Consider the following 20,547-nt stretch of genomic DNA (forward strand, 5'->3'; position numbering starts at 1 on the left):
CAAAAGACAATGAAAACATGATGATCCAAAACTTACGTGATGCAGCAAAAGCAGTTCTAAGAGAGAATTTTATAGCAGTACAATCCTACCTCAAGCAACAAGAAAAATCTCAAATAAACAATCTAAACTTACACCTAAAGGAACTAGAGAAAGAAGAACAAACAAAACCCAAAGTTAGCAGAAGGAAAGAAATCATAAAGATCAGAGCAGACATAAATGAAATAGAAACAAAGAAAACAATAGCGAAGATCAAGAAAACTAAAAGTTGTTTTTTTGAGAAGATTAACAAAATTGATAAACCTTTAGCCAGACTCATCAAGAAAAAGAAGGAGAAGACTCAAATCAACAGAATTAGAAATGAAAAAGGAGAAGTTACAACAGACACTGCAGAAATACAAAGCATCCTAAGAGACTACTACAAGCAACTCTTTGCCAATAAAATGGACAACCTGGAAGAAATGGATAAATTCACAGAAAGGTATAACCTTTCAAGACTGAACCAGGAAGAAATAGAAAATATGAACAGACCAATCACAAGCAATGAAGTTGAAACTGTGATTAAAAATCATCCAACAAACAAGAGTCCAGGACCAGATGGCTTCACAGGTGAATTCTAACATTTAGAGAAAATCTCACACCCATCCTTCTCAAACTCTTCCAAAAATTGTAGAGGCGGGAAGACTCCTAAAGTCATTCTATGAGGCCACCATCACCCTGATACTAAAACCAGACAGAGATACTATAAAAAAAGAAAATTACAGACCAATATCACTGATGAATACACATGCAAAAATCCTCAACAAAATACTAGCAAACAGAATCCAACAACACATTAAAAGGATCATACACCATGATCAAGTGGGATTTATCCTGGGATGCAAGGATTCTTCAATATATGCAAATCAATCAATGTGATACACCATATTAACAAATTGCAGAATAAAAACCATACGATCATCTCAATAGATGCAGAAAAAGCTTTTGACAAAATTCAACACCGATTTATGATTAAAAACTCTCCAGAAAGTGGGCATAGAGGGAACCTACCTCAACACAATAAAGGCCTTATATGACAAACCCACAGTGAACATTGTTCTCAGTGGTGAAAAAATGAAAGCATTTCCTCTAAGATCAGGAACAAGACAAAGATCCACTATTATTCAACATAGCCTTGGAAGTTTTAGCCATGGCAATCAGAGAAGAAAAACAAATAAAAGGAATCCAAATTGGAAAAGAAGAAGTAAAACTGTCTGTGTTTGCAGATGACATGATACTATACATAGAAAACTAGCCTAAAGATGCCACCAGAAAACTACTAGAGCTAGTCAATTAGTTTGGTAACATAACAGGATGCAAAACTGATGCAGAGAAATCTCTTGCATTCCTATACACTAATAACAAAAGATCAGAAAGAGAAATCAAGGAAACACTCCCATTTACCACTGCAACAAAAAGAATAAAATACCTAGGAATAAACCTACCTAAAGAGGCAAAAGACCTGTATGTGGAAAACTGTAAGACACTGATGAAAGAAATCGAAGATGATACAAACAGATGGAGAGATATACCATGTTTGTGGATTGGAAGAATCAATATTGTGAAAATGACTATACTACCCAAAGCAGTCTACAGATTCAATGCAATCCTTATCATATTACCAATGGCATTTTTTACAGAACTAGAACATAAAATCTTAAAATCTGTATGGAGACACAAAAGATCTCAAATAGCCAAAGCAAATTTGAGGGAAAAAAACAGAGCTGGAGGAATCAGACTCACTGACTTCAGACTATACTACAAAGCTACAGAAATCAAGACAATACGGTGCTGGCACAAAAACAGAAATACAGATCATCGGAACAGGATAGAAAGCCCAGAGATAAACCCACGCACCTATGGTCAACTAATCTATGAGAAAGGAGGCAAGGATATACAATGGAGAAAAGACAGTCTCTTCAATAAGTGGTGCTGGGAAAACTGGACAGTTACATGTAAAAGAATGAAATTAGAACACTCCCTAACACCATACACAAAAATAAACTCAAAATGGATTGAAGACCTAAATGTGAGACCAGACACTATAAAACACTATAAAACTCTTAGAGGAAAACATAGGAAGAATACTCTTTGACATAAATCACAGCAAGATCTTTTTTGACCCACCGTCTAGAGTAATGGAAATAAAAACAAAAATAAACAAATGGGACCTAATGAAATTTAAAAGCTTTTGCACAGCAAAGGAAACTATAAACAAGACCAAAAGACAACCATCAGAATGGGAGAAAATATTTGCAAACAAAACAACGGACAAAGGATTAATCTCCAAAATATATAAAAGCTCATGCAGCTCAATATGAAATAAACAAACAACCCAATCAAAAAATGGGCAGAAAACCGAAGTGGACATTTCTCCAAAGAAGACATACAGGTGGCCAAGAGGCACATCACTGATCATTAGAGAAATGCAAATCAAAGCTACAATGAGCTATCACCTCACACCAGTCAGAATGGCCATCATCAAAAAACCCACAAACAATAAATGCTGGAGATGGTGTGGAGAAAAGGGAACCCTCTTGCACTGTTGGTGGGAATGTAAATTGATATAGCCAATATGGAGAACAGTATGGAGGTTCCTTAAAAAACTAAAAATAGAACTACCATATGACCCAGCAACCCTACTACTGGGTATATACCCAGAGAAAAGCATAATTCAAAAAAACACATGCAGCCCAGTGTTCACTGCAGCACTATTTACAACAGCCAGGTCATGGAGCAACCTAAATGCCTGTTGACAGACGAATGGATAAAGAAGATGTGGTGTATATATATATACAATGGAATATCAGCCATAAAAAGGAACGAAATTGGGTCACTTATAGAGACGTGGATGGACCTAGAGACTGTCATGCAGAGTGAAGTAAATCAGAAAGAGAAAAACAAATATTGTATATTAACGCATGTATGTAGAACTAGAAAAATGGTACAGATGAACCGGTTTGCAAGGCAGAAATAGAGACACAGACGTAGAGAACAAATGTATCAGCAAAAGGGGGGAAAGCCAGGGGTGGGGGATCTTGGTGGGGGTGTTGGTGGGATGAATTGGGAGACTGGGATTGACATATATACAGTAATATACATAAAATGGATGACTAATAAAACCTGCTGTATAAAAAAAAATTAAATTAAAAAAAAAACCAAGTTCAACATAAGCAAAGTTATTCTTTGTACAGGTTAATAAAACAGTTAAACCTCTCATGAGATGGATCAGGAAAAACAAAAGAGAAGGCATATTGAAAACTAATCAGGAATGGATGAAGGGACATTATAGATATAGCAGAGATTAAGACGATAAGAGAACATTAAGAAAAATTTCATGCCAAAAAATGTGAAGATGAAGATGCAATGGCAAAATTCCTGGAAAAAATCTAACAAACAAGCAAATCAAACCCGCAAACCAGACCTCAAAAAGTTAAAGCAATTAAGGAAATGAAATATGTAGTTAAAAAAAAATTTCCCACAAAGAAAACAGCCGGTCCAGACTGTTTTACAGACAGGTGGTTTCATGTGACACATTATTCCAATCTCCTAAAAGCTCCTCCACAGAACTTGATGAAACATTCACCTACCTCATTCCATGAGGCTAGTATAACTGATGAAAACCTGAGGAGGGCATCCAAGAAAGAAAATTATAGGGCAGTCTCACTGATGAATATACGTGGAGAAATCCAAACATAAGCAAACCAAATCCAGAAGTTTACAAAAAAAGATAATTATTTCCAAGTTCAGTTTATCCCACGAATGCAACCAAGTAAAAAATTAGTCAATAAAATTTTTTACATTTAAGTTTTCAGATTAAACCACTTTATAAAACATCAAAACTCATTCACGATAAAAAACCAAACCAAACAAACAAAAAACCAAACCAAAACAAAATGTGGATAACTATGAAGAGGATACTTTCTTAATCTGATAAAGAGCATCTACTAAAAAGCCTGTATCAAGCATCATTCTTATTCGTGAAACATGAGAAACATTCCCTTTCACAAGCCACTTCTCTTCAGTTTTAAGTGGTAGTCATCTAGTTAGCACGTTAAGGGGAGAGAAAGAATACAAATGAATATATGAGTAAATATCATAAAGGGAGAAATCCTAAAGAATCTACAAACAAATGCTTGATATAGGAAAATTTAGCAAGGTGGCTGGATATAAAATCAATTGCATTTTTTAATACAATAGCAATAAAGAGATTATACACACACACACACACACACACACACATACACACCCATTCCCACATACTTATTTAGTAACTGCAAAGAAAAATATGAAGTATCTAGCTAGGAATAGATTTTTTTAAAGACATAAGACTTCTACATAGAAAAAATTTTATACTTTGTAAACAACCTCAACAACAGGAGAGGGATCATGTTTATGGGTATTATAGAAGTACCAATTATCTTCAAGTTTATCTATAGATTCAATTTAACTTTAATTAAAATTTCAACAAGAGACAATCAATTGCCAAAAAGGGCCAAATTATGCCTAAAGATGAATAAGGCCAAAAACTTTACTCTAACAGACACTAAAATTTATTATAAAGACAATGTGGTATGGGCACAGAAATGGGCAAACACACAAATGGAATACAATAGAGAGCACAGAAACAGACTATGTCTATATGGCAATATAATACACAACAAAGGTGAATAGCAGTCACCAGAGAGAGGAAACTTGGATTTCTTTAGTGAAGTATGGGACAATTTGTTATCCATATTAAAAGAGGAAATGAAATTGGAACCCTACCTCACTACAAACATAAAAATAAATTCCAGATAGATTAATGACTTAAATGTGAAGGACAAAAACCTTAAACATTTTAGAGAGAAATAAAAGAAAGTATCTTTATAACCCTGAAGAAAGATTTTTTAAATCAAAAGACAGAAAGTACTAACCAAGAAGTAAAAGATTGATAAATTTGACATTTAAATTAAGAATGTCTGTGGGGCCTGGGTTCAGTCCCTGGTTGGGGAACTAAGATCCTGCAAGCCGTGTGGCACAGCCAAAAAAAAAAAAAAAGCATGTCTATTAATCAAAACACAATGTTACCTAAAAATAGGTAAAGATATGCATGAATTGTGATTTCACAGAAGGGAAATAGTGAGGCACAATAAACATATAGAATGGCACTTAAAACATCAGGAACCAGATATATAAGGTAAGATCATAACAAGATACCAATTTACACCTACTGCATTAATCAGAGTTGATGTCTGAGTAAGTGTTGGTGAAGAAGTGGACTGAAGGGTACTCCCATATACTATTGATATATATATGCAAAAATTTTGGAAAATAGTTTGGATATTTCATTGACAGGAGGGTAAACTGCTGTACATTCACACAATTAAATATTATACAGCAACCAAAAAGAATGAACAAGCTGACACAGAGGAAGTTTAGAAATATCATGTTGAGTAAAACAAGTCTCAGAAACACTATGATACCATTTGCCTGATCAAAACCAAGCAAAACTAAACAAGGTACCGTTTAGGGAAACATGTATATGTGATACACTTTTTTAAAATGCAAGAGAATGACAACTTTAAAATTCAGGATAGTGATTACCTCTAAACTAAGGCAGAAAGAATGGTATTAGAGAGGAGCACACATATAACTTCAATAGTATAAGTGTTCTTGTCCAGGGATAGCTAAATCCGGCCCATTGCCTGTTTTTGTAAATAAAGTTTTACTGGAACACATTCATTCATTTACAGATTAGCTATGATTGCTTTTAAGCTACAGCAGAATTGAGTAGGTACAAAAGAGACTGTCTGGGCCAAAAAGCCTAAAATATTTACTCTCTGGCCCTTTACAGCAAACCTTCATTAACCTCTGTGCTAGTTGTGCTGAATTCACAGGTTTTCACTTTATTATGACACTTCATAAGCCATAATCTTAACTGTATTTTTCTGTATACATAAAATGTCATATCATTAAATACTTTTTGGAAAGACTTTCTCTAAACTGTACATTTTATTAACTGGGAAATTATAAGTGACCAGGACATAAACTGGATTTTTTTAAAAATGTAAGTCAAATGTATGAAAATATAAACAACAGAAACCTGAAACTGTTAACAAGTATCTGGTTCTTAAGAACACAGAATGGCACTAACAAACCAATAAAACGCATACCTGAAAAGGTTAACAGGCTTAATATTTAATTTCTTGGTTAAATCTGACTGTATGGAAGATACATTATCCACCAAATAACTTTCCTTCCCTTTTAATATGTACTTTTCTTTCAAGATCCTAGCCTAAAAAAAAAAAAAAAAAATCACATAACTAAATGTTTGCCTTCCTCTGCAAATGGAAAATCATTCACCAACCACAGAAACTTGGCATTATTAAGGTACTTAATAAGATACTACATAACTAAAGGGTAACTGATTGCTATTAAAAATTTTTATCAAGTCTAAATAGCGGATCCTTACAGAGTTAGCAAATCCACAGCGCAAGGAAGTGGTGGAAGAAGATGCTGAATTACTTCCTCAGTAAGGAGATCACCACAGTGGGAAACAAAGCTCTTGATAGCTGAAAAACAGAACAGACTTTTACTTAGCAGAGTGTAATGAACCATGAAGAAAGCATTCAATTATGGTAAAGCATTTGTATTTTTGTTAGAGGAATAAAGAAATGTGCTAAAACCAAAAAAATTCTTGAAACTCTAGTAAAATAAAAGGAAACTAGTGTCTTCTACCTCCAATCAAACTAGAAAAACAAAACAAAACAACAACAGAAAAACTCCCAAACTTCCTAGAATTACTAAAAGAGACCAACAACCAAATTAACAAAATGTTGCTTTCCTGGGATTTTACTCAGCCCTTGAGCTCAGAAGTAGCAGCTTAGACCCTCAAGTTTGCCAGTTCTACACTAGTTCTAAAGAACCAGGCTGACTTTTAAGTCAGCATGTTAGGCTTTATAGATGTTACCTGAAACACACAAGTTTTTATAAGGAGTTATTTCATATGTAGAATAAAGTGAATATTTAAAAGTTAGATTCAGTTTCAAGGAAGCACTGATTTTGGTTTTGTTTGTTTATTCATGGTATTTTTACTCCTAAAAAAGATGGTTTTTAAGAAAACGTGCTTCAAAAAAAAATCAGTGCTTCCATGTCTTTTCAGGGAACCCACATCTCCTTAAGCTCAAATTTTCATGTTGGATGCTATTTTTTTAATGGTCTATGTGTTGTAGAAGGGTATAACTTTCACATATAAAAAAACTAAATGGAAACCATACTTAGTCAATGCTAATTAAATTCAACCCTAGAGGAATGAATGCCTACTTAACACAAAGCAATCTTAACATTTCTCAACTGATCGCATTATAATAAAACATGCAATCCTAAGGATAAGGACATGTAAATTCGGTTTATTACATCATACTTCTGTTATAATCACCAACTAATCAATTATGTTCAATAAAAAAAGTTCCCAGAAGCAGATTTTTCCCCCAAACTTAAATAAAACATACAAGTATATGTAAAGTCAAAGGATGGAAAACGCCAGAGGAAAAGGAGAGAAAAGACTAAACTCAACCTACCACAGAGAGCACCAGCTCGTCCTTCCAAGGTTACCTGCCATGTAAATGAATCTCCTCGGCTCTTTTCTGTTTCTAGATCTTTCGGAGACACTGGAAAGACACACTTCCACAACAGCAGAACTCGAGCAAGGTGATGACTGACAAACGCAGGACCTGTAATTTATTCAACTTGTCACTTGTAAAAGAACCCAAAGTGGTTACTCTTTAAAACCCTTCCCTCTTAAAAGTAAACATATTTTAATCTACTACTGCTGGACTACTTTGTCCCTCTGGTTCCAGTGAACGTACTACTGATCAATGACTATCTGAAGGCACTAGAGTACAGAGAGGAAAAACAAGGAACTAACAGTAAAGTCTGGGCTCTGGTGTCCTCTCTCCTACTACTGCTGTGACCTCTTTGAGCCTCAATTTCTTTTAACCATAAAATGAAGCCAGAACTACCTGCAAAGGTTTGTCCTTTGCTTATCTCCAAAGGTTTGTCCAGATCCAAACAACAGAGTGTACTTTAAAGTAGCCTGAAAAACTAATGTACTATGTAAATGCCAGGTACTATTGTTCGTAACAAATAACACTGTATCCTGAAAGTAATTCTAACTTTTGATAGCAACTTTGTTCCAGGCCAAAAATCAGATGTGATATGTCTAAATGGAACTTTTTTTTTTTAATATTTCAAAGCAACATTTAAGAACTGAATACACAAACCCAGTAATGAAAGGCAATGTACTATACAATGATAGCTTTTTATAGTTGTCCTTTGGTACCTGTGGGGGATTGGTTCTAGGACCGCCCCCCCCCCCGCCAGATACCAAAATTCAAGGATACTTAAGTCCCTTATATAAAGTGGCATAGTACAATCTGTCCTCTATATCCGTGGATTTGGAACCCACGGATACAGAGAGCTAACTGTAAGTATTTGATAGCATGCAGCATTATCAGTTAAGAAAACAGAACTATGACATATAAAAACCCAAACGCACAGCTTCTCTCCCCAAGTAATATTCTTTAGAATTCTGGTGTTATCTTAAAATTCTCTTGTAGGTACTCCCTACTTCTTATTCCCATGTTCTGCTGACTGCATGCTTTTCTTCTGCAGTGTAGCAGCACAGCATAGAACTGTACTGGGCTCTGAAGGAGATCACCTAGGTTAACATTCTGGCTCCATCCACTTACTAGCTGTTTAAACTTGGATAAGTCACTTAATCATTTTGTGCCTCAATTTCCTACCTATAAATGGGGATAACAACAGTATTTACCTCATGTGACAGTTTCTGAGGCTTATATGAGTTTATATAGAACAGTGCACCCATGATAAGAATTTATATATCTGACATTACGTAGTTATCGTTCAACACTTGTCTTATTTGCATATGAAGAGGTAACAGCATAATGGCAAAATGCAAGGGCAACAGCAAAGCTGATCATTATTTTTTCAAGCATGCAATTTAGGACATTAACAAAATAATTTCGTCATTTGTCTTCTGACTTGCTTTTTAGGAAGAGGCCCTAGGCTAATCCCTACAGCAAAATAAACCTAATTCCCTCTTGCTCACTACTTTCTTCGATGAAGTAGTAATAAAAACATCCTAGAATTGGGATAAAATAAGGAAATTGGAGTAAGGCAATTAAGAATAAGTGACTGTAAGAGGTTTCACATGCACATACAGGCATACTCATATAATGGGCTGTGGAAATAGAGAAAATTCTGAATGCAAAATTTAGTCAGATACCAAAAAACAAAGTAAGGATGAAGTCACTGGGAATACCCACAGTTGACAAAAGTTCCATAAATATTTGCCATTGTACCCTTAAGATACCTCTCTAACTCAGGAGTGAACAGTGTAGCATCACTTCCCAGAGAGGTAACAAGATAATTTATTTCAGAAACATATGTAAACTAAGTTACTAAAAATGATGGTAGTAATTACAAAGTTAAAAAAATAAACAAAAGTAAGTTCATTCACGCCAAGAATAATGTTGGATCTAACAAAAACCAAACACACATTGTAGATACCTGCAAGTGAATCAAAGGTGTTGTATGTGGCATCAGATAAATTGGGAAGTATAGCAAAAAGGGGTTAAAAATGTTGGAGTTCACATTTGAGGAATGGACTTAAATGTGGTCTATATGAGTTTACATTAGTTCAGAACAGTGAATTTGTTAAAAATAATAATGAAAATTGTAAATGGGGAAGGAAATGCTGAAAATGCAAAACACGTGTTAAAACTTCCAGGCAAAAATTAATAAAGCACTCAGACCGTCATCTAAATTCCATTTCCCACAAAATATAATCAGAGCTCCTTGGAGAACTGACTGGTTGCAAACTGAGGCAGAAATTATTATTTTTTTAAAAATACATAGGGGCTTCCCTGGTGGCGCAGTGGTTGAGAGTCCGCCTGCCGATGCAGGGGACATGGGTTCATGCCCCGGTCCGGGAAGATCCCACATGCCGCGGAGCGGCTGGGCCTGTGAGCCATGGCTGCTGAGCCTGCACGTCCGGAGCCTGTGCTCCGCAACGGGAGAGGCCACAACAGTGAGGCCACACACATACCGCAAAAAAAAAAAAAAAAAAATACATATACATAACTTTAATCACAGTTAAATATATACAACTATGCCAATCTCCTAGGTGCCTTCTGACCTGGGTCCTCTCTGATCCCCTCCCCCTAACATCCCACTCCTTGGAAGTAAGTCATTTCTAGAATTTTGTATCTAACTGCCCCTCATTCTAAGGCAGAAATTATGATGTAAAAGCTGGGACATCTTGTCATGCCAAAAATAAAGATGTTATCCAAGAACACTAGTTTCATATGAACCAACTACTAGGGGCTCCCAATGACTAAAGAGAAACAATTTGAAGATCAAAGAATAATGACTGCAATGTTGTTGATGGGAATGTAAATTGGTACAGCCACTATGGAGAACAGTATGGAGGGTCCTCAAAAAACTAAAAATAGAACTACCATATGACCCAGCAATCCCACTGCTGGGCATATACCCTGAGAAAACCATAATTCAAAAAGACACATGCAGCCCAGTGTTTATTGCAGCAATATTTACAATAGCCAGGACATGGAAACAACCTAAGTGTCCATCGACAGATGAATGGATAAAGAAGATGTGGCACATATACACAATGAAATATTACTCAGCCATAAAAAGAAATGAAATTGAGTTATTTGTAGTGAGGTGGATGGACCTAGAGTCTGTCATACAGAGTGAAGTTAAGTCAGAGAGAGAAAGTATGCTAACACAGGGGCAGGACAGGAATAAAGATGCAGATATAGAGAATGGACTTGAGGACACGGGGAGGGGGAAGGGTAAGCTGGGACGAAGTGAGAAAGTCGCACTGACATATATACACTACCAAGTGTAAAATAGCTAGCTAGTGGGAAGCAGCCGGATAGCACAGGGAGATCAGCTCCATGCTCTGTGACCACCTAGAGGGGTGGGATAGGGAGGGTGGGAGGGAGATGCAAGAGGGAGGGGATATGGGGATATATGTATACGTATAGCTGATTCACTTTGTTATACAGCAGAAACTAACATAACATTGTAAAGCAATTATACTCCAATAAAGATGTCAAAAAAAAATAATGACTGCATTCAATTGAAACATATAAACATATAAAAATCTATGAGTTTATAAAGATATCTAAAAGCAAAACCTCACTGATACCCTTTGAAAATTACTAGCAACCAGTAACACATTCTCAAAATTGATAATAAAGTGAAAGAATCATGCATTAAGAAAAAAAAGCCCAAGAAAACAGCAAATTAAATAAAACATCAACTTAATTTTTATTCCTTTTTGGTATGTTGAATATGAATGTGCATTAAAACATGATGTACTAATCTCTTTTACAAAGGAGAAAGGATCTCTTGTAGTCTTCTTCCAATGGGATTACCCTGTTTTGAAAGCTTTTGTTCATTAAAATATTGCCATTTATTAAGTAGTTTATCTTCCCCTTTAATTAACCAAGAATATCAATACAGCAGGCATGAAACACCTAGCCAAAAGCAAATAAAGTCTTGACCACATTATTCCCATCACATTGTGAAATCATGATCTATGCCAGGGGCCAACAAACATTTTCTATTAAGGCCCACGCAGTAAACATTTTTGGCTTTGAAAGCCATACTGTCTCTATTGCAGTTACTCAATTCTGCCACTGCAGTGCCTAAAGGCTATAGACAATATGTAAAGAAGTGATTATAGTTGTACTCTAATAAAAAGTTTGTTTATGCACACTGAAAACTAACTATCATATATTTCTCATGTATCACAAAATATCCTTTTTGTTTTTAAACTATTAAAAACATAAAAACCATTCTTAGCTCACAGGCTGTATAAAACAGGTGGCAAGCCAGATTTGGCCCATAGGTTGAACTCAGATCTAGTCCAATAAATCTCTTTAATCATCTCAAAAACATTACTTAAAGTGGCTCTTCATTTATGATTATTTTAATTAAGCTCCTTTTAGATCAAATTAGTTCAGAGGTGTCAAAATGATTTATTGGTCAAATCCATCTAGTTTCATATCTTAGCAGTAAACCACACAACTATACAAAGAGACTTAAACTATAGCTTTAATAAAGTAATAAAATAGAGTTTTAAAGTTACAGGATGTAAATATAATAGTCATGATCATAAAATAATTACTGATTTTTAATAAATGTAATTTAAATGTGCCTTATCCCTGTCAATGTAACTACCTTATTAGTGTCACCAATTCTCAGAACAGCTACAGAATTGGATTCATGGGCTACCGCATGTTCTCTTGCCTATCCTTATATTGTAGAAAATTTTTTTTCTGAAGGTAGATGGGAATGATTTTGGGAAAAGCCAGACTCATTCAGAGTTAAGCGTGAAAGTTGATCAAATTGGCTTATCCTACTTAAGGCTCATAAATTGGTCTTGAAGAGAATTTCAAATAAGGACATCTGAAAACATTCTGAGGATTGGAGTAAATAAGTATATGGCTTCCTAAGGTGACTGCTAGGAGAAAAACGTTTATGTGGATATTTAAATTCTGGTATATATTAAGTTAGTATTGTCAAATCATACATTAGAATATTTATGCTCAGAAAACACCAAGCAGTCTGTAGTTATGTAAACCCTCCACAAGACTTACCTAAGGTCATCAGGGCAGCAATCAACAACCATCCAGCTTGTGTGCGCTGAGTTGAAAGGCGACTGTTTTGAGCAGCAGAACATAGCAAATCCTCTGCTAATGTCATAATAATCTATTGACGTATAGAAGAACAAGGTAAAAAAAAATGTATATCAGTTTATAGGTTACTGGACAAATGACAGCAACTAATTATAACAATCTCTTGAAAAATTAACTCTTACACATAATAAATGTCCACGATAAAAGACTGTCATTCACGTAGACTATATTATAGGACAATGTCGTACATGAAACTAAAAAAGTAACTTTTCAAGGAAAAATTATAGGTTGTATAATAAGTATACAATAGGTATATTAGGTTGTACACAGCAACCCTATAATTCTTTGTGGAGTATATGTGACAACATTGTACAACCGTTCAAGTTTCGCTGTATAAAATTTGAACTTACTTTTAGTTTTAAGCCACCATCTTCATAGATCTGTAATTACCAGAGGAAGTTTCATTACAGGACTCTCTCCTTTTAAAATTTTGCACACTACTTTGATACCTGAGTGGCTGATAATAGTCTTTCCCGAGGCAATATACTATATAACCACAGTTAAAAGTACTCAATAATCGCACAATGAAGTAGCTTCACAGTAAAGGGGGATTAATTAAAATGTTATATTTTAGAAGTCTAAGAAATAGTTCTAAAACAACACAGAGGAAAAACTAGATATTTCACCTTTATGGATAATGCATGCTTATAGAGTGCAAATGCCGACAGGCATCTAACATGTCTAAGAAAACATCTCTGTAACCAATCACCTCTAGAAGAGCAGCAAATATTGTGAGTTGGCACATACCTCTTCTAAAGAGGAAGGCTAGCATATTTTTAAACAACCAACCAACTTACTACTAACTTAGGACTGCTTGCGGCCTCTACTTGTCCCCCACCCTTTAAAAAGGGTAGAGACAAAACAAACAAAGCCTGTCTACCTAAATTAGTAAGATATGAGGACATTAAATTTAATTAATACACGCAATGGCAATTCTTTGATTAGCAAGATGTGATGTGTTAGTTTAGAATATAACTAAAATAATAAATTTAACTGAATAACATCACCTCCCGAAGTTGCCGATCACCTTATCCCAAAGGCATTGGCAATATTCAAGATAATTTAAGAATTTTTGAAGTAACAGTGTATTTGTCTGCAAAGCCTAAACTGCAGAGAATATACCATAATATTCATTAATAATGACGTGGAGGGACAAGAAAAAAGAAAGGAACAATGGTGATTTACAAAAAAATTCTTATGTGTGTGAGGCCCAGATTATGAGGGCTTTTCACTGTCAAACAATATTCTCTGACAACTGACAATTCCTATTCAAAGAGAAACAAAATTCCCATACCACGCTTTGCCTATTTTGCGTTTTATATCTGATTAACAAAATTTCTTTAGTTCTCTTTACAATTCTTTGTACATTAAAACTGGGTTATTTACTTTCTAGGTTCTGTATCATTTATCTTTCTGAGAGTGCTACACTCAAAAGCCATTATTTTTCAGTAGCAAAGCAATTTGTCATCATTATGAGCTCCTGGTGTTTTATATGTTTACTATGTTTCTATCCATTGTTATCATTATTTTTTTGGATGCACACATTATCCCATCTTTGGTCGGGGGAGAGTCTAAAGTTACCTCCTGCATCCTTTTAAAATGAACACAGGCTCTGATGACTTCCTTGCTTTCCGGCATGACAAGATATTCCAGGCTTATACTGTCCATTTCCTGCCCCAGATCTAGAACCAGCCATTCCTTCAGGGGGCCCTAATTCCTTTTTGGTCGGAAATGGTATTTAGGGCCATAATCTGGGCACTAGGGGTGTTTCCTGCTACCGGGTTGCCATTGCTTTTATGTCTGGACAGTGTGAAAGGAAATGAAAAGCTCATACTAATATTTTCAATTTAAATTTAACATATGGGCCTTTTACTTAATTTTCTTGATTCTACAATGGTAGCTTTTATTTTTTATATGGAAAATCTTGGTTCCTAAGAACATTCATTATCTACTTCATCTTACTAGATATGTAAACTAATTCCAGAATAATACCACCAAGAATACCACTAACTATAAAATTATTAAATGAAGTTTAAGATTTCTTTTGAAGCTCTATTTGTCCTTTACAATGCAATTTTAAACTGTACTTCTATGGCAGAGCTAAGTATATGGAAGAAAAAAAAAGCCTTCAGGAACAAAATCTGTTACTAACTGGAGATATTTCTAACAAAAAGCAGAGAAAGCAACTCCTCTTTAAATGTAGATATGAAATTTTTAACCATCCCTTCGTTTTCACAGTAATTACGTTGATGATACTTAACACTTAAGTAGTAGTAGAGATGACAGCTCAGAAATTTGTCCTGCATGGTTCTTTACTGGGTGATACACAAGACGACAATGATGTTTTTAAGAAAAACTTGAAATGTCACTATCATATGCGAAGAATGAAATCATTACCTTGCCCTTTCCATGAGGAATTCCTAAAGGACAATGTTTCACTGCTCCCAGCAGAGCTGCCACTGCAAAACTAAAGCCAGTCACTGCTTCAGGTGAAGACTTAAGCACAGTAAGCCTTTCAAGGCAACGGTCTAAGAGAGGTGTTAGGTAGGAAGGTAGTGCCACAGCAATGCAGTGTAGACACCAGGCAGCTGCTAGTCGAACAGAAATGCTAGGATGAAGAGTAACTGAAATGATATTGTCAAGGACGCCTAGAAGGACAGAATAAACAAATGATGACTCAGCTACACAGATAAAACTCAGTCATCAGTCAAAAGAGTAAGCAACCACATAGATATGAAATATATTATTTTTATCAAAAGCCAAATCAGAATTTAAAAAATTAAGTGATACACCATTATAAATAATTTTTTTGTACCCAAGAGTTACTTCTACCAATATATCTCAGGAAAATTGGCTTAAGTTAAGTCAGGAGACAAAGGAAATTTTTACTTCCTAAATAAGTCCATGTTCTGCTTACTTTATCTTGAGATCATTAATTTGGTACTAGGAATTAAAAATTACCAATATAAAAAAAATTATCAATAAATAACAAAAACATCTTGAGAAGAAATGTCATATCTTGCTTCATCCTCCTTTTCTTTTAAATCCTTTCTGGCACATTTCTCTGCATAATCAGTATTCTCTCTATGTACCATATTTCTCTTAATCTGAGAACAAAATATTGACAAAAATCAAGGCTTCACTAGATCCCCAGTGGGCTACTAAGCCACTATGCAGACAGTGAAGTGCCACTACCAGTAAGAAAAAAAAGTCTACATTTGCTATAATTCAACATATACCTTCATCAAAACATGTTAACAGTTCATGTCGACTGCTACTTAAACAATATATGCCCTAGGATAAATAGCTTACAAACCAAATATAACGTAAGCTTCAGTCAGCAGGAATTGTGTAGCACAAAGGACAAAAGCCATTAAAGATGATTTTAAAAAGTAATTAAATAAGCCAGTCACAAAAGGCCACATGCTATATGGATTCCATTTATATTAAATCTTGTCCAGAATAGGCAAATTCATAGAGACAGAAAATAGATTAGTGGTTATCAGGGCCAGGGGGAGGGGAAATGGGAAATGACTGCTAATGGGTGTAGGACTTCTTGGGGTGACGAAAACATTCTGCAATTAGAGAGTGATAGAGTTTGCACAACTCTGTGAGTATACCAAAACCACTGAATTATATACTTTAAAATGGTGAACTTTATAGTATGTGAATTATCTCTCAAAGTGATTAAATAATTTTCAAAGAGAGAAAGAAAAGAGAATGCCTGAAAAGACCTTTAAGGAAGTGAATTACTTGTACCATACAGAAACTAATACTTTCACTGCAGATGAGAGATATGAGTTCAGGTTTACTTCTCCATTTTTCTGTGTTATCTTAAATATCTCCAGAAAGGGGGTTGGAGAGAGACCTAGAGAACAATCTTTAGTTACAAAAGCGAAAGAAAAAAACAAAAACAAAAAAAATACCTTTAAAAATCTTGATTATATATATTTCATAAAACAACTCTAATAAATCTATAGTGAAATCTATAATAAATGAGCTATACGAGGGAGCTTTTCTTCCTTGGAGAAAAGTTGTCTAAAGTAAAAGTAAAAACAAAGTATTCAGACTAGTCACAAACAACAGATACCTGCACTTGAATCCTGTAGCAAAGGTGCAGCTGTGGTGCCGAGACTGTGTATGAGATTTCCAAGTTCTTGTAAACCACATACCAACATATGCTGGCTGGCTGCTACATCTGCGGAGCCAAGCCGGGTTTCCAGATTACCGTCACTCATTACAGCATCTGATAGAAGTATAAGAATTAACTAGGCATCACTGTTTTATTAACTAAAATACTAAAATGGGGACTTGCATCTATAGAGAAAGAATTAAACTAATATAACCAATTTAGTTCAAGCAACCTGATCAGAGATGCCTTATTACTCTTTTAGCAAGTGGCACTGAAAGGGAGAACTCCAATTTTATCAATACTCAAGATAAGCAGAGTAGATTTAGGACAGTACAAGAACTGAGATGAACTAATTGTTTCAAAGACAATGTATCTTAACTTCTATAGGAAGATTATAAATTCTGAGGAACTACTATCCACCAGCCTTTAAGATTAGTACATATATATATAATAGTTCTTACCAAGGTAGATTAATTTATGTCTCACATATATACAGACTGCTTTACTCTGAAACAACTGACCTGTATCATAAAAGTGTTTTTTGGGTATTAATATAATTATATACCAGTCCAGCTTTTCCAAAAGGACAATCCCTTTAGCACTGTTAAAACAGACTGTCTTAGAAGATCCATACCCATAACTTTCTTTAACTTCCAGATAGCCTGGCAAATATCCTTGGCAGCAGCAATTTGAGCCTTTTCTCCAAGAAGACCTCCAACAGTAGCTCGAAGGATAAATGAAACACAACGGCGACTGCAGACAGCGTCAATCTGAGTTTGGGTGGCCTTAGGGTGTGACTGTGAAACCAGGCTTAGGATATGAGAAAGAAAGGCAGCAAAATTTTTCTCTAGCCATGCTCCTCCTAGTGTTGAAACAAACACCACGTAAGCCTAAAAAAGAAAGGAGTTTTATCTTCAAAATGAAATAATTTCAATTCTATATTAATGTTTTCTCTTCCATGAAATATGCAGAATTTATTAACATTTCTTTTTAGTCTTTCCTCATTTATATAGCCACCTTAGCTATATAAATGTAGTACTATTTTTTTGTTTGTTAAGCCAAAATTGAAGTACGCAGTCTTTCAACTGAGGTTTCATTTATGCTGCCTGTTTTATTTTGGTCAGACTACAAAGTTTCAGGATAGTCAGCATAGCTAGCTCATAAGTAAAATGTGCCTGTGACTTCTCCAAAGCATTCAAACTCTTTAACATTCTGTGTTTTTTTTTTTTTCCTTCAAATTTTTGGCCACACGCTGAGCAGCATGCGGGATCTTAGTTTCCCAAACAGGGATCAAACCCATGCCCCCTACAGTGGAAGCCCGGAGTCTTAACCACTGGACCACCAGGGAAGTCCCTAAGGTCTTTAACATTCTGAACAAGAAAACCCAAATCAAACATATGAACACAGTGTAAGAATGAACTATGGTCTAATACCATAACTCTAAGGGAATTCAGTTCTAGAAACCAGAAAAGAAAGTTTATGGTGACGAATCACTGCTCTTTATTTTCATGAATGTTAATGGTTTGGCTTGCTCCAGCGATACAGACAGTAGTTTTCTTATGCAATCTGTTTTTTAAAAACACACAGTTTACAATTATACTGGGACATCTTATATTTTCATGAAATCTAATATCATACAGTATAAAATAATGAGGATATATATGTGAATTTAAAAAAATACATGTTTGCTTTGAACCATAATGGCATTTAGAAAACAAGATAGTTCAAGGAAAGAATGCAAAGACCTCTATATTGCCTTATTCTAAGACCCTCTTCCCAAGGTTTAGCTTTTTAAGTTTTGTTTAGGACCAAGAATTTAAGCACTTTAAGTAGATTACATGCTGTAATCTTTATTTTGAAGTAGAAACCATATAAAACAGAAATATAATATTGCCCATGCCAAATATTATGTACCTAAAAGCTTAAATCTGAACTGTATAAGCACACACAAACACAATGGAAAACATGTTAAACCACAAGACACATGGAAGCCCAAGGCCTAGAAACAAACAAAAAAATGTTGTTTATGTTTCAAAGGAAATAAACAATAGTCTCCCATCATTACGAACTGAAAACACATTGTGGGTAATAGCCTATTTAGTTGGCTTTGTATAAATAAGGTTCTCTTACTCGTAATCTAGTTTTTTATAAAGCGTCTTGGCCTCACCCCATCTATTTATAAACATGAGAGCATAAGTGATGACCTTGCACAGTATCACTTCCACCTGGAGTCAGATACTAAAACTTTCACTATAGGCCAGTGAGAATTACATTTAGATACTGATTTGTGATTCTAACCTGAGTAACTCCAACTCGGACATCCCTACTGACTGAACTGGTTCCTTTCAGCATATCTCCACTGGCTCGAAGAAATCCTGAACTCCCACGTAGAAACCCTGTTCCTAGTAATTCCAGAACTTCCTCCAGAGATACTCTGCGAACGCTTTGACGTGAGGCTGCTATAACAAAGAACAGAACAAAACATGTGATTCTATTTTACAGACTAAATTTTAATGTGTGATCTTGGTTTGCATGATCTTGAACAGTATGTTAACAGAAACAAAAATAAACTAAAAATCCAAACAAAAGGCAAAATTTACAGGACATTACACACACTAAAGTCACACAAGGGTTCAGAGGTCAAATCATAATGGACTCTGACGTATCATGTCAATGACATCTTAGAGTCTATGCCACTTTGAGATTATGACCTACTGCTCTCTCGTCCTCAAGTTAAACAAGGGAAAACATAAATAAACGGCCCTAGTTCTCCATGAGTGAAAATGCTATACAAAACTTTGAAAATTCTTTTGAAATACTAAAAAGGCCAAAATCACAATTTTATCTTTCTAAATGCTCTACAACTCTTTTTTTTTTTTTTTTTTTGGCAGTAGGTGGGCCTCTCACTGCTGTGGCCTCTCCCGTTGCGGAGCACAGGCTCTGGACGCGCAGGCTCAGCAGCCATGGCTCACGGGCCCACAGCTCCGCGGCATGTGGGATCCTCCCGGACCGGGGCACGAACCCGCGTCCGCTGCATCGGCAGGCGGACTCTCAACCACTGCGCCACCAGGGAAGCCCCTCTACAACTCTTAATGAAACTTACATAAAAGTAAAAATTCTCAACTGCAAGTACAACTTTTGTTATATCCTCAGTCTCTGAAGAAACCAAAGCTAAGTATTACTAAAACTGCCCAGTCAACCCTTAGGATGCAATAATTAAGAGCTTAGTTGGCAGAATGTTTTAAATTTGTCTTCAGTTTGACACAGTTGAGTTTCTCCCTGTGAATATCTAGGGAATAACATCTCCTTTAAGAAAAGAACCCATTTTCGCCCTTTCATTCTTCTGAAAAATGATGGTCACAAGCTCTGATCCTCATTATTGACTTAAGTCATAAACAGTGGAAAAATAAACTTCTGTTAATCCAAGTCATGAACAAAAAATATACTCCTCAGCCTGAAGATGAAACAGATAAAAATCTATATCGGCACGTGGAAGAGAAACATAAGTGAATAGTACAAAATCCATGCTCTTGCGGATCATAAATTCTAAAAAGGAGATACAACAATAAACATAACAAAGGACTA

General features: G+C 35.3%; 1 protein-coding gene across 5 annotated transcripts in view; it reads right to left on the bottom strand.

The window, feature by feature from the left end:
• The window catches only part of HEATR5A (HEAT repeat containing 5A), a 110,643-nt gene that overhangs the window by 61,394 nt on the left and 28,702 nt on the right, over positions 1 to 20,547 (bottom strand). For 3 of the 5 annotated variants that reach the window (XM_081229683.1, XM_081229680.1, XM_081229681.1), the window contains 7 exons: positions 19,261 to 19,421; positions 17,597 to 17,852; positions 16,921 to 17,076; positions 15,228 to 15,478; positions 12,732 to 12,843; positions 7,599 to 7,751; positions 6,491 to 6,590 (listed from right to left, as the gene is read on the bottom strand). In XM_081229683.1, the coding sequence (XP_081085809.1) occupies positions 6,491 to 6,590; positions 7,599 to 7,751; positions 12,732 to 12,843; positions 15,228 to 15,478; positions 16,921 to 17,076; positions 17,597 to 17,852; positions 19,261 to 19,421 (1,189 nt within the window). The remainder of the gene's footprint in view (positions 1 to 6,490; positions 6,591 to 7,598; positions 7,752 to 12,731; positions 12,844 to 15,227; positions 15,479 to 16,920; positions 17,077 to 17,596; positions 17,853 to 19,260; positions 19,422 to 20,547) is intronic. The other 2 variants (XM_081229684.1, XM_081229682.1) reach the window with 1 other exon arrangement.

The sequence above is a fragment of the Mesoplodon bidens genome (assembly GCF_964165515.1).
Source record: "Mesoplodon bidens genome assembly, chromosome: 3".
Lineage (NCBI taxonomy): Eukaryota > Metazoa > Chordata > Mammalia > Artiodactyla > Ziphiidae > Mesoplodon > Mesoplodon bidens.